Below are 15527 nucleotides of genomic sequence, written 5' to 3'. Positions count from 1 at the left end.
TTTACCCAAGGACACCTTCACAGGTCTTTTGTTGCGACCCCAACCACAAAAAAATCTAGCATGATTAATAGTTATTTGGATGGTTTTGAGAGGATTATACTCATCCGATAGCAGGAGGCAGAATGGGGGAAAGAAAATAAAACAAATAAAATATCACAGCAAAATTGTGTGTTTAAAAAAGTGTAGGCTACATTTCTACTAGGCACTTTTTTTCTCAATAATCTACAATCTGATAATTACAATGTCTCCTCTGCCACTGTACACTGCTCAGAATACATCAGGCAGCTTGACAGACGCTTCTCCTGTAAGCATGTGGACGTATCGGATGATAAGGTGGACTAAAGCCTATAAATACGGCTGCCAGAGTCTCCCAACTCTGCTGCACCACCTGATGATCTCTGCTGCCTGAACCCCACCGCCCTCCCTCCTGAGTTTAACGTGTCATTATTTCGGTACAACTCTTCTTAAATGGGAAGAAGCGCCGTCAGAAGAGTCGTTTTATGTCTTTTCATGTGTGAATTATTCGCGCCCTCGATCTATTAATACGATGTCTACCTGTGCGTAAAATGCCGCGGTTAGTGCGTCCTGGCGCGGACTGTTCTTTGGAAAATGTGCGGTGTCAGTCGCGTTTACTTCACGCCCCGCTGCTGTGGATCGGTGCTGAGCAGGAGTGGCATCTCGGCGACAAAATCTGGATGAAAGAGCGTCCTTTAGAGCTCAGGCATGCATCGAGTAGTGAGATCATTGGCGTTATAAATATCCCCGTGCCAGCAGAACAACTCCAGCTACTGCAGCCGGGGTAATGCCCAGGAGCGCTGCATGCGTGTGTGCGCACGGTTTGTGGTGGCCAAACCTCAGGAGCGACACCAACAATGCTAGAAGTGGCCTAGCGAGTGTCTGCTTTTTGGAAGAATGAATGTTCCTCTTTACCTTCTGACCGTCGCTCACTTGATTTGCGCCGCCGCCGGAGCAGAGCACGTTTCTTTGGAGCGCCAACTTCTGGAGGAGGGGATCCGCTCTGGACGCAGGACTTGCAGGCTCTACTGTAGGGTTGGCATCGGCTTCCATCTCCAGATTCATCCCGACGGCAGAGTCAACGGCAGCCATGAGCCCAACCAGCTGAGTAAGTCATTCACTCCGGTTTTCACACTAACTTCTAAATTATAAACGTCTGCCGCGCAGAAGAATCCTGTGCGTCCCGCTGAGAATGCGCACTTGGATCTACATTCCTGCATTCGTTCTAATTGATTCCCTTCTGTTTGCAGTTGTATCTATTTTAGATGTCATCCCTGGACGTTCTAACAATAATGATTTACACAGGAAGTGTGTAAGGACCGCGCACCTAAACTTAGGCTGCCTGACCCTGTGAAATATCTGAGCAGCGGGCATCTGGTTGACGAGCCTTGTTTGTGTCTCTCCGGGATGTTGGCAGGTAGACTATTTGTGGAAGTAACAGGTGCAGCATTGAGACACCAGGATGTGTCGGATTGCCAATCAGCACGATTGTCATCACAACAACGTTACTCCATACACTGCAAATCAGACTTTTATTGTCTACTGAATCTTCAAACTGTTTACCTTTACAACTAGGGACAATGTCGTTTGCTGTGGATGCATATTTAATGAATTGAGTTTTGAAGAAAAAATAGGTCACAAATAAAGAAATAAAGAGCAATTATAAGTTGACAAACAAGTTCATTATAGTGCTCTGTGGAAAGATTTTTTGAAATTAAAAACTACATTGAGTTACTTTGCAGTGGTGCAGAAGGCTAATATAAGCAAGGTCATAGTGTCCAGATTGATTTGATGTATTTCTAAAGTGTCCAATAATTTAAGGATTTAAGAATAATCTTGGATTTTTTGAATTGATAATCGAAAGTTTAAATAAACCAAATAATAATATATGATATTCATTTATGTACATGCACATACAAGAGCAATATTGGCCCATATTGGCCCGGATGTGTCGGCCATTTTATCAGTTCCTCTTGTAAAGAGGAAAATTAAATTATAACTTGTGTATAAGTAAGAGATTAAAACATGTCAGTGTAGCAAGATCTTTTCCTCTTGTATGATGTCCAAATCCATCAGTTTTGAGATTTGTCTCACAACAAGCGTCTTAAAATAAGGAAGATGACTTACATCAAGATTTCACAAGATGTTTGGAGAGAAAACGATTTCTCTCAGTTTGAAAACATTATGTCTGAACTCAAATAGAAAATAAGATATCAGCATTCAAAATTGCTCCACAAACTCAGATGCATATGAAAAGTAAATATTACCCAGGACACACCAGCTTTCGGCTGCAGGCAGAACAAAGCATATTAGGACTGTTAGCATGAGTTGTGACTAGAAACACTAATGTAAAACTTAAAATACATTGCTACTGCAGCAGTTTTCAAAGGCCAAAGCTTCAACCGCCCTGTGTGTGAATCCCTTCCTGTGTCATTCAGGCCAGAAGAATAAAGTCATAGATCCGATTTTTTAGTTTTTACTGCACCATCAGATCCCTCATCGCTCCTCCGCTGACGAAACAGCCAAAGCTCACCGTGAAAGTGCACTTGTGCCTCCATTTCATGGTCTCCTTTAGAAGAGTTGTCAGGTTACATGGATTTCAACACGACAGCCATGTGGTTTTGAATCATGCACGACAGCGGTGGAGACGAGCAGGAGACTGGACGTCTTAGATTTGTAATATGAAGATTCTTTTACCATCACACTGCATTACATCTCATATCACTGCCTCACAGAATACCCCAGATAGCAGTTAATAGATCAGTTACTGCGGAGACAATATTAATCAGGGATACCACCTTTTATTTTGACTTTTCATTTATTATGGGATACTTGACTGACCTTGTACAGAAGTCAGATGGATATATTGGTTTGACAATATTGTTTCAATAAACCAATCTGTGGCCATTTCTTTGAACTAGTGCATTGTTAATCTGCATGCAAGAACAACTAAGTGACAAACAATTTTTCATCAGTCAGGCCTTTGTGGGACAGTTTGAGTGTCCCACAAAGGCCCAAATGTTTCAAAAGAACCCACATTGGCACAACCTACTATTCTACATTTCCTGGCACTCACTGGAACTTACAGCAGCTTATGCACCACATTACAGGAATTATGTTCATATGCATTTTAGAACAAATATGTTAGGGAGAAAAGCACTGATGCCCAGATTGTATTTTCATTATCATAAAAGGCAGAATGTTTACTGGACAAATCTACAAAATGTTCATTCTGATTGCTGTCACACAGCATGTGCCTTAGGCAACTAAAAAGCATGATTAAGGAAGTATTCAGGTTAGGTAACTGGGTTAAAGTTGTGGATGTTAGTGTTTTGGTTAAAAGTAAAGAAAAAAGAAAAAAGAAAATGGCAACACTGATTTGTTTTATGAAACAAGATGCAAACTCATATCACTGATGTAAATACCAAACACTTTGTACACCGCTCCATCTCCATAACCACACTTTCACTTTGCTCTGCCATATATAAACGTCACTTGACTTCTTGCTTTGGCAGCAAATGTTGCCAAATGCCTATTGTAAATTATCTCCACATGAATTACACTTCGTAGGAGTAGTGGTATTTGTTATATTCTGCCCAACCTTTGCCCACTAATCAGTCTTTAAAGCATCTGGGGTTTAGGGGCCTTGCTAAAGAGAAGCCTTGTAGTCGCTTATGGCTAATAACACTGACCAGCCAGTCTGCGGTTCAACCTGGTGAACCTCAGGTGGTGATCCTGCCTCTGTGAACTCCAGACCGCTACTGTTAGTCCCACAAGCAGTGTCAAGTTAACCACCGACACGTGTGCTTGCAGACAACATTACCGGCAAACGATGCATGTAGAAGTATTTGTGCACAGCGCAGACCGTCCCAGGTGTTTTAAGGCAAAAGATAACAGCCACACAATGTGTACCCTCAGCTCTTTCATCACCGCTGGAGTGTTCTATTGCATTGAATGAGCTTGCTTTGTTTTTATTCATCAACAGTAATAAAACATAACATCCAAACCCAATGAGTAAATATAAAATCAACACAGCAGGAAACTGCCATGTTCAACTTTTTAACTCTGGAGGATTTCACTATGAGTATGCAAGTGGCATTTGAACCAAAAATGCCATAAAAGCTAAATGTAACTCAGCATGGAGATGTACTAATTACTTACTGTGTGTTCCTTGAAGATCGCTGCTAATTTGCTAGCCATCGTTTGTTATTGAAATTCACTCTTGTTGTCAGAGAAGGTTAATGGAGATAGAAATTAGTCATTGCCCTGTTAATTTATACTCCCCCAGACACTAGTGATCTGAATGAACATACGGTAAGATCAAGATCAGTGCAGCTGAGCTGGATACCTGAGCTGACAGGACAGCAGAGCAGATCATGTCCACAGGGCCGCAGAGGTGCGACAAGATGCAGAAAATGACAAGAGGAGTAAAAATACACTCTGTCATCAATCAACAGAGCATGTTGTTTGTCCTCCCAGGTGTCCTGGAGCTCTTTGCAGTTTCTCAGGGGGTCATCGGTATCAAAGGGGTCTACAGTAACAGATTCCTGGCCATGAATAAAAGAGGACGCCTCTACGCCACTGTAAGTATCCCACGCGCTTCCCACACTGCTTCTGTTTGTCACCCTGAACTCTTAAACTCACCCTCAGTGCATACATACTGCTGTGCAGGGTTACTACTGTGTATGTTATTTGTAAGTGACACTTATGTGTACTTAACAAGTGTTGATTGCAATGTTGTTGTCCAATCATATGGAAGGAATGGCTCTGTTTAATTAGCAATGATGAGTTTTGATTTGTAAAATTGATGTCATCTTGCTATTATTTACATTCTCACCATTAAGTTAACACTGACGATTCATTTTATTCATTTATTTATTTGTTTAACCTTTAATTAACTAGGTAGGCCGTTGAGAACAGGTTCTCATTTGCAACAGCGACCTGGCCAAGAAAAGCGTAAGCGTACAAGACAACATACAGTTTCACGTTTAATATAGTACAAGTAAACAGAGTGCAATAGGCCACAAAGGTACAGATTATAAAGACAGTAGCGTTCTCATATACAGGCGGCCACAGTCTTGGGAGCTACTGTCTTTCTAAACTATCTTTTTAATAAACTGTACACTTACAATGTTCTCAACGTTTCGGTTAACATTTAGGGACCCTCATTATGCTACCGTTGAAGTGTGGTGATACTTTGAGCCTTTTTAGTGGTATAATAAGCGATTTGTTTGTACTTTCCCTGTGCCCCGAATACTAGCGTTGCAAGCTAATCAGCGGTCTGCACTAGCTTGTTTCAAACTATAAACACATTCAATTAGCATGAAAACATGTCCCAGAGAGCGATCGAGTGGGTACACATCTGTTATTAACCCCTAGATTCGTTTTGCGCCGGAATTGTTCTTTAACACTATGATGGAACTAAACCTGACACTTTATAAGTCACAGTAATAATGACCAATTTGACCCAATGTTCTAACATTCAGCAATTTTAGTTGCTTACATTTCAATTTGGGTTCTAATCTGCGCCATGAAATTACCAACTTCTTCTCTGGGGACTACCAACGTTAAATTTCACAACCATCTCCTGCTCTCCCTCTGACAGATTAGATAGAGACTCGGCCAAAGGCGGGAATCTCCCACAACCACCTCCAATTGGCCAAAACTATATGTTTCTGTTAACCCTTTCCTTGACTGGGTTAAAGGTGCATAGCATCGGTGACAGACACACAGGATATTAAACCTGTTTCAAGCCCCCCTAAAAAGGGTCTAAAATTGCCCATGGGTTACACATTCATTGTCAATTATAAAAATATTGATTATTAGAGCACTCACATCTCTGAACTAACTTTTTTTAAGTGAACGTATAAATATCAACAATGGTAGACTGAGAATTTCCGTGCTCAAAGTTTCATATTGTTTGCTGCTGATTTTGGCGACCCATTTCTTGTGTTCTGAGCAGACTTCCTGCCATTGTCCATACCTGGCACCAGAATTTAATTTGGCCAAATACTGTAAATCTGATTCTCATTCGCAGCTCAGATGGTGCGCCTCTTTGCTGCAGCCCGGTTTCTTTTGGACTCGTGAAACGGGTGTATTTCTCCATCAAAATATTGCCTAGTGCAGCTATATTTCTCTTATATATTAGTTTGTGCAACGTTGCATCTGTGCTGCATAACACAAATCCCCGAATCTGACATCAGCATATCTTGGCATACTGCTGTAATCTTTAGCCACAGTTACGAAGACTTTCAAATCCCCCCAAACACACAGTAAGCCCAAATCTACCCACAGCAGCTTGGCCTCGCTGCTGTAAGCAGGCCGACCGGCCGGACAGTCAGCCAGCAGCCGGCCGCACTGACGAGTCATCTGTGGGAGCCTTGGCAGGCGTTTAGACAGAAGCGGCTCACTATTAGCATGTGTTAATGGGAAGAGCAGATTAAGCCCTGTCTGGGACTGCTGATAATATACAGAGGAGTGAGCCACTAAGTAAAGATCAATATGCAGAGTAAACAATAAGCCAGGCAAGCAACAATCAGAGAGCCGGAGAGTCTGTGAGGTGCTGTGGGTTAGCATGCTGAGCAACGGCAATGTATGCCCCCTCAGCTCCCGGTATTGTTTCATCAAACCCTGTCAGCGGGGAGTGATGTGGCGTCTTTCATCAAAGTGCATTCTCAGCCACAGCTTTCTAGAAACTCACTAATGCGACTGTGAGCTGTCCACCAGCAGATACATATTCAGTTGCCATTCCAGCTTATATAAAGCACACACCAAACAAGATTTAAATATAAACCGAAACTGGGCAGACATGGATAATAAAAAGATTATTGTGACAAAGCAAAACAGCACACTGAGAGGTATTGCCTCAAACTAAAACCTGATCATAATTTTTTATCTGCTGGAAGTTTGTCATGCATAGCCACAGTCTGACTCAGCAAACTCATGTCTGCAATCCGGTCTCATCTACCCCTTCATCTCCTGTTCCAAACTTTCCACATCTACTCCTTCTGCCCCAGCAAGGTGAATCATCTGTTGTTTGTGGCTAGTTTTATTGTCATGAGGTGGAAGTTGATGCCGTTAAAGCAGAGCGGTTCACAGGTTCCAGTATTAAGGGACAGGGGGGGATTATTAATATTGAGATGAGCTCTTGAGTCAAGAAAAGACAATACATTTGCTGAAAATCTTCCACTAGCATAAATCATTATGTATCCTCATAATCAAAGGGCAAGTTAACTTAAATATCATTACTGCTGCAGCAGCCTTGTTCAAGAGCGTGTCAGCAGTAGGCGATTTGAAAGGGTTTACAAAATGACCGAAATGCATGCCCCTTGTTAACTTGCTATTCCCCCTCTCCATCCCCTTGTAGCAGAGAGAGAGTGCAGGGGCAGAGGGGTTGTTTAGTTTACACATATTAGTCTAGTCAGCCTGACTCATTAATCCTTTATCAGACTGAGGTTTCTGCAAGTTAGAATCTATGGCCCCGACCATGGCTCGGAAATATCAGCAGCCTAACTAACCCGGCGCTGTCTGTGGTGCTGAAGTAGCAGACAGATTTATAATTGCGACTTTTTCTCTGAGACCTGCCTTATGTCAGTTCAATCTTGGATCTCCCAACTATATAGCTATACAGAACCAAAAGAGTCGTTCATGGGGCTGGTCGCTTATCATGGGGGAACGAAAACGAACAGGGTCTGCCCACAGTGTTAAAAAGGAACTAATCACCTACTGATCCTCAGCATGGGGGAGTCTTGCTCACAGCTTCATGGCAGTGAACCTTGTTTTCTGTTATCTTTGGTTTGAGATTGCTGTGATTCTCAGTGTCAAAATTGCTCAGTTACTTGATTTTTGTGGAACTTTTGACCGCATCTCGCAGCCTTTCTTGCTCCATGACAACTTATTCCATTCGCTAAGGAAGACTGGTTGAAAGCTCAGCATAAAGTTTGCAAGTGGTCCTTGAGTTAAGTGCCATATAACACTTTGTAGCCTCTAGAAAGTGGTACCAGGCTTTCAGACATTTTATATTTATTATATGAATTGCAGTTTTATGTGCAGTAAATTTAAGTTTGATCATTTAATCAGAGCTCTTTCTTTGCAGCTTTAATACTTACTGTAGATACCTTGCACTCTGAGAGAGTTTCCTGTCTACAGTCGGAGCTTATTTTTGCCTGCTGAGCAGCCCTGCCTCAGAGAAATATTTGTATAACTAAAACTGCAATCTGTGTCTACAGCTGCACTGTGCTATTTAACCGCCTTGATGATGTGGGGTGGATGTAAACCTCAGAGGCCGCATGACAGGCTCGGGCCTCACGTCGGGGTGTCAGATAACACCCTAAACCTTATCTTGTTGCATCGTCTTTCATATCTAATATTTAGATGTTTTCACAGTGGCAATTTATTGGCTGAATAATGTGCGTGGAGACAGATGCACATTGCTTTGAATGACCTACTCAGCAAGCTATCACAAACATAATCTTTAGAAAGGTGAAAGGGTCACCTGCATTTGTTGAACAAACAGTGACAGGGTGAGGGAGGAGAGGTGGAGAAGTAAAAGAGAGAGAGAGAGAGAGAGAGAGAGAGAGAGAGAGAGAGAGACAGAAATGCAACCACTTGACTGAACTCATGTTTTTTATTTTTAGATATGTCTCAGCTACAGTTTCTTTTCTATCTATGATGTATTATACTGAAGACACTTTTTATGAATGTACATATAAGATTAAGAATAATATGGTCCTACTACTACAATGTATTATCTGTTGACATTTTCTGGTTTGAAGTGGCATATCTCAACAAATATTCAAAGGATTGCGATGAAATCTGATACAGACATTCATTGTCCCCAGAGGATGAATACTGACTTTGACTTTAGTGTCACGAGCAGGTCAACGTTTCCACTTATCCAGGGAAATATCTCAATAGCTACTTGATAGATTGCAACACAATTTGGTGCAGACATTCAAGGTTCCCAGGCATTGCACCCTAATGACAATTTAATCTTCCTCTGACTTTTTCTTTGGTACCACCAGCAGTTTGACATTTGTGGTTTTGAGTGAAATGCCTCCACAACTAGAGGATGTATTTCATTGACATTTGGTACACACATTCGTGTCCCCCCTCTGGATGAAATACAATAACTTGGGGATGATCCCCTGACTCGTCATCTAGCCTCATCATCGTGTCAACATTTAATTTGTCCAATAGTTTGGTTTATGACCAAATACCCACAGAACTAATGATATTTTCATCAGTCTCACCTGTACTATTCAGCAAAAGTAAGGATGCTAACAGGCTAAACTAACATTGTGAGAATGGTAGACATGGTCTACCAAACAGAAGCATGTTAGCAGTGTTGTTTAAAAAAGCAAAGCATTCATTGGCATTTCTTTCAATCATGTCATAGCTAAATAAGTCTTATGTTAGACTGTTAAGTGTTTTTCAATCAGTTAGTTACAACAGTGGTGGAATGTAACTAAGTGTAAGTGTCAAGTACTAATTTGAGGTACTTGTACTTGACTTGAGTATTTTCATTTCCTCTCTCCTTCTACTCCACTACATCTCAGAGGGAATTATTGTACTTTTCACATTAATTACATTACATTACATTAATCTGACAGCTTTAGTTGCTTACTTACTTTACAAATTAAGATTTGTGCACACAAAACACATTGATTTATAAAATACAATGTTTATAATAAATTAAACTACCAAACAATATAACGGCCTACAATTACAGCTGAAATGATTAGCAGATTATACAATTAGTTGATTGACAGAACTGTTTTAATCGTTTCCTGTTTCTAAAATGTGAGGATCTTTCTGCAATGAGTACTTGTACTTCTAATACTTTAAGTACATTTTCCTGATGATAGTAACATACTTTTACTTACGTAACATTTTCAGTGCAGGACTTTTACTTGTAACAGAGTATTTTACAGTGTGGTATTTGAACTTTTACTTAAGTAAAGGATCTGAATACTTCTTCCACCACTGGTTACAAACCCAGTCCCTAAAGTTTGTGCACATCAGAGTCAAGTTAAAGTGCGGCTCTAGTTCAGTTTGTTTCAGATTTGAGTGGAATTAAAAAATAACATGGTATCGTATCAGTCTGTAGTAGTGGTAATAATGAAAAGGATACGTTTGTTAAGAAATATCATTAGGGTAGAGGAAATCTGTAACTTTCCACCTCTGCCCTCAGTAGCCTACAGCTAATACCCAGGATCATGGGAAAGGTCCCTTTAAAAGAGTGTGACCAATCCAGTAGGGAAAGAGCCAGGTTAAACAGCTGTACAAGCATTATGATTTTAACAATAAGATCTCTGGAATCTGGCCGCAGCCATTAAATCCTATGAAACACAGCAGGGGCCAAAGCTTTTTCCTGGTATGTGTGTGTGTGTGTGTGTGTGTGTGTGTGTGTGTGTGTGTGTGTGTGTGTGTGTGTGTGTGTGTGTGTGTCTGCATATGTGACTGTGTGTGAGAGTACATTCATACATGCTCCAATGGATTTGTTTCCAGATGTGTAATTCCCTGACTGGTACCAGAGCTGGTTTGTTGCTCAAATGTAGCGTTCTGTCAAATCATTGCAATCCACCCATAGCAGTGACTCGGGAGTTCTGTTCAATTTTGTAATCATCTTTAAAAACAACAGCCAAAAGGAACAGTCGGTCACTTTGAATAACTTAAAGGTTTGTACTATTCTGCTGCAGCGCACTCTCTTGTGACTGGCATGTTTACCAAACGCTGTAATGGCATTATTTTCTGCTATGCTGCACTCTTCAGCAAAGCAGAACAGTTTGTTTTATTTCAGAATGTTATACAAGGAAGTCATACTGCAGCAAGAAAGCAGGCATCCCTGGGTACATGTCAGAGTTTCCCACCCAAGATATTTTTAGGCACAAAACGGGAACATTCAATGAATATCTGCATATTCGTTTCTGAAATGTGGTGTAGCAGAGTCTAATATGTTGTCTTTAGATTTTTGCTAAGCATGTACTAGTACATTGTCCTGAACATTTTGCTACATGAACTTTTGTTTGGTACACAACTTATTTCAGTTTGGTAGGTGTTGTTCAACCTATGACTGAAATAATTTCAGTCTAATTACAGTTTACACTACCATAAGGGATGTGGGGAGCATTTGGATCCTTCAGATTATTATTACTAATACATAATACATACAAGCAGCATTTTAATCCACTTCTGTAGACCACCCTATATTGCAAAAAATATATAGTTTGGGGAAATTGATACATGAAATATGCTTATTTCTTCTTATAGCATCGCCTTAGAGAGATTTTCCCAGAACATCTCCTGAATAATCTTGGATGAAGTTGAGACACAGGCCATGGTGATGTTTTGACCAGTACAAAGGAGGCTCTGCTGCTGTCAGTCAAATCATCTCTGTGATAGGGGAAGTCATTTAGATGACTTTGAAACCCACCCCCAAGATGAAAGCGAAATCTTCTGTGATTTTGGAGCGGTGTCAGTTTTACAGCAGCTAAGCCAATCAGATCCCAATCAGACCATATTATGTTGACCGGCAATGGGGCTGTGCACGGAGCAATTACAGGTTGAGATAATAGAGTGGTTAACATTTTTCCCATTCTGAATTCTGTTGTATTTAAAGTATAAAAAAAAATGGATCCAGCAGAATTTCAAGAACCTTTGTTTTCCCCTTCAATTTTGGTCATTACATACAACAACAGGGCTAACATTAGCCTCCCTTTTCGTTCTCATTTTGTAGCCCTCCCTGATCAGCTATTGTGTGAGAAGACATCATTTGTTTTTTTTCTGCATAATTTTCCATTCAATTAGATTGGAAAAAGTCTTCCACAGTGAAACAAAGTTGTCTCTTGTCTCATGCAGATGCGCTATGGTCCACTGCAGATATGACAGGAGATTTAGGCACACAGTCTCTGACTTGTACACTGTATTATACAATCACCTGTATTAATTGCTATCTTAAAAAGAAACAAAGGGCACACCTACTATGACATTGTGTGCCTCGTGCTCCTTTTCTCAGAGGAAAGAAACACAGAAAGGACAGCTTACAGATGTCTCTTTTTACTCTCCTTTTTATTCCCTTTTTATTGTCTCATTTTATTGTTCATTTTGATCTGTATCTGTTATTGCTATTGATCTCTATTGTATTTATACTGTATATGCTTATTTTGTCTTCTCATTACCTTGTTTTGTTTGGCCCCACTGTTTAGCTGTCTGTTATGTTACTGACCTCTTTTGCCTTGCTTGTCTGTCAAAGCACTTAGTAAACTTTGTTTTTAAAGGTGCTATATAAATAAAGTTATTATTATTATTATTATTATTATTATTATTATTATTATTACCCAGAAGATCACAAATGTTTCTCACAGCATATGTGTATGAGCATGTGTGTGCCTTTGTGTCAGAACAGGATTAACAAGGAAATAAAATGTAATCAGTGGGGAAAATCTGGCATGGAGCTTGTTGGTGGAAGCTTTCTTGTAAAGAAATAGGAACCATTACTTTTAAAGACAATCATTTTAGCAGCAGCTAACAAGAGAAACACAGGGTTAGGTTACATGGTAGCATGCAAACAGAGTTGCCACATGTTCTGCAGCTGAGCTGTGTTTACATGTGGACAGATCCAGTAGGCTATCAGGAGCATGTGGAACATGTGGAACACTTTACAAATTTTGCAGGTTTTTTAATCAAATGTTAATCACAAATAGTCTCCGTGATGATCTAAACCAATTGGGATCTGATTAAAGCCAAGAGAAGAAAGGCAATAAGTAACTCTTAATGCCATATATTTCCCTTATTTTGCAGGAGTGGTTCACAGAGGACTGTAAGTTCAGGGAACGTTTCCAGGAGAACAGCTACAACACTTACGCCTCAGTAATCTACAGGAACCACAGGACTGGTCGCGAGTGGTTCGTGGCCCTCAATAAGAGAGGGAAAGCTAAAATGGGCTCCAGCCCGCGGGTCAAATCCCAGCATGTCTCCACTCACTTCTTGCCCAGGGTCAGCCTGCACGACAACAACCAGCGAGGCTTCACCATCACAGACAGGAGCAAAGAGAGGAGGAAACCCCCCCCGCCTCCACCGCCCAAACCTCCTCTGGCGAAGGCAGTCCATGCAGGAACAGCAGCGAGACGTACGCAAGTCAAGTACTGGCCCAAGTACCGGTTTGGATAGATGTCGTATAGGGTTTGGTTGTATCTGAAGGATACAAGGCTCATAGACGTTGGACATACAGTATAAGTGATCGACGTGCCCAAAAAAACTGACAATGGTCATTTATGACATTCAAAGCATTCCGGGTATCTATGAAGTGTGTGAAAAACCTCAAAGGACTGCCAGGTACAACTGTTGAGCTTCTCTCTGCTGGAGCTATATGATCATAGTTAGGAGTGTCCACTTGAGTTGATGATGCTCTGTCCTGTTTTATGTTATCGTTTGTGTACGTGGTGAATTTTGGCAGTGCCCCTGCTTGAGAAAATGTCCTTTAAAATCAGATGCTGTTAAAGCTGAAATGTATATCTTTATGCATATTCTTGGGCACACGTACTTGACCTTTTTTTTGTATAGTACATCAAAGATGGAAAAGTCGTCCACATTGTTTTACTATCTAGCTGAGTGAAAATGTCGTCAACTGACCATGTAATGTCCTCCATTATTTGTTAGTTGTTAAGGGACTGTACAAAAATAATTATAGTTATGTGTGGACTAGAAAAAGGGTATGTATATTTTTTCTTCTTGCTTAAGTGAGACTTGCCTGAATTTTATGGAATACCAGGGGAGGGAATTTTGTTATTTTTGTCTCACCTCAGATGTATATTCTATTTACGCAATTTGTTTGTGATATTTAATGAATAATAAGTAATGTGCGTTTTGCAATTTGCAGAAGACAACAATCATGTCTTTGCATCAGGGCTTTATTTTCCTCAATATAATCAATAAGAAGCTAATATAGACACAACTTTCTTTCCTAACTCAGGGGACGGGCTAACGAGATATTGATATTGCTGGGAATGCTTTTGCATTTTTAAAAAGTGAAACGTTTTTGTACAGTCCCGAAAGTATTAAAATTATACTCCAAAGTATAATGGGATGACACACACCTCAAGTTTAACATTGTTTTAACATCTGACAATCCACTCCACCTCGCAGATGACAAAAACATGATACGTAAACAAAATATAGGTTATGGATTTCAGCTTTAAACACTGAAAAATAATTATATTGACACATGGGAAGCTATCTCCAACCTGGTTTGAAAAGTGCTTCAAACATATCTCCTGCCTAAACATACACACCGACCAACTGTCCCTTTCATAACACCAGATTTGTGATAATCAACATGAAATCGAGGACTGGTTCTCTGGAGACTCCCCTCCTCCTCCTGGACAGCTGTGAGGGATCAAGGAGAAAACTGTCCATCAAAACTATCATTTCAGCAACCGGCTGTCCCCCTGAAAAATCCAGAGTCATGACCTCACGGCATTCCCCCCCAGGAGTAGCACGCACCGCTGTCACTGCAGGGATAAAGATGCCGAGAAAGAGCAGTCACTTGTTTTGGGGAAGGTTCAAGCCGTAGGTGTATCGGATGGCAAACAGCCGTGGAATGGCCATGTAGGAACATACGGACATCTCTGGGGAGGAAGGCCCGGTTGGGCCTCCCCAAGAGCCTGAACTATAAATGAAATGCTGTCTTTAATTTAATTGTTTGGATTACTTGAGCTTGGGGTGCATTTTTCAAAGAAATTCAAATGGACAATCTGTCAAACTACTTTGATCACATGGTACTGTCAGAACCTGTGTGTTAGGGAAAATGTTCCAAGTTTTCTAATAAGCCTGTAACAACAAAGAGTTCAAAATGTATTTACATTGCAATCATGAGACTTGTGAGTAACAAAGGTTGTTTAGGGTTATGGATATGGTGGATTTTCTTATATATTTACGCAGTTTTATGGTACATTTTTAAACTCAAACGTATTCAACAGTGTAACCCAAAGTGTTTTACAGATGTGGTTAAGATTGCAAGCAAACAAGCAACTAGAAAGCACTTAGAGCTGGAGTGGATCCCAACAGGCGGCAATAAAGTAGTATCAGGTTCAATTTCAGGCCGTATTGTTGTGTAAAGCTACATGCTTGAACTGGAGTCATGTCTGGTCACTTTCAAATGTAATTTATTACAATATTTCTGTCTTTCTCTGTCTGACTGTGCTAATAATCTGCTCCCATGTGTGCCATGTGTTGCAGTATATGCAATGCCCATTGGGTATCCAATGTGCTTCATTAGCCTGGCGAGCTAACCCTCAGAAATGGATGATATAAAGCAAAAATATAGCTCTGGGTCTTAGGTTGGGTTCAAGTCTTAAATTTGGCAGTGCAGTCATTGCCATTTAAGGCAGTTCTTCAAGGCGTGTATGGCCCGGGTGCGGGTCTCAGTCACTTTGTGCACAGACATCCATCAAGGCTGCATTATAATCTAAATGTGTTATTAAAAAAAAAATAATGTTGTTAATCTGCATCTT

At 40.6% G+C, this 15527-nt stretch overlaps 1 protein-coding gene across 1 annotated transcript; it reads left to right on the top strand.

The window, feature by feature from the left end:
• The first annotated feature begins 912 nt into the window (after positions 1-912).
• Positions 913-13185, top strand: fgf5 (fibroblast growth factor 5). Its single transcript, XM_078249818.1, has 3 exons — positions 913-1123; positions 4495-4598; positions 12817-13185. The coding sequence occupies exons 1-3, from the start codon at positions 913-915 to the stop codon at positions 13183-13185; spliced, it is 684 nt and encodes a 227-aa protein (XP_078105944.1).
• The last annotated feature ends 2342 nt before the right edge of the window (positions 13186-15527 follow it).

This window comes from Sander vitreus, chromosome 5 (assembly GCF_031162955.1).
Source record: "Sander vitreus isolate 19-12246 chromosome 5, sanVit1, whole genome shotgun sequence".
In the NCBI taxonomy this organism is placed as follows: domain Eukaryota; kingdom Metazoa; phylum Chordata; class Actinopteri; order Perciformes; family Percidae; genus Sander; species Sander vitreus.
Note: the sequence above shows the minus strand (reverse complement) of the source record. Positions and strands in the feature narration are given on the sequence as shown.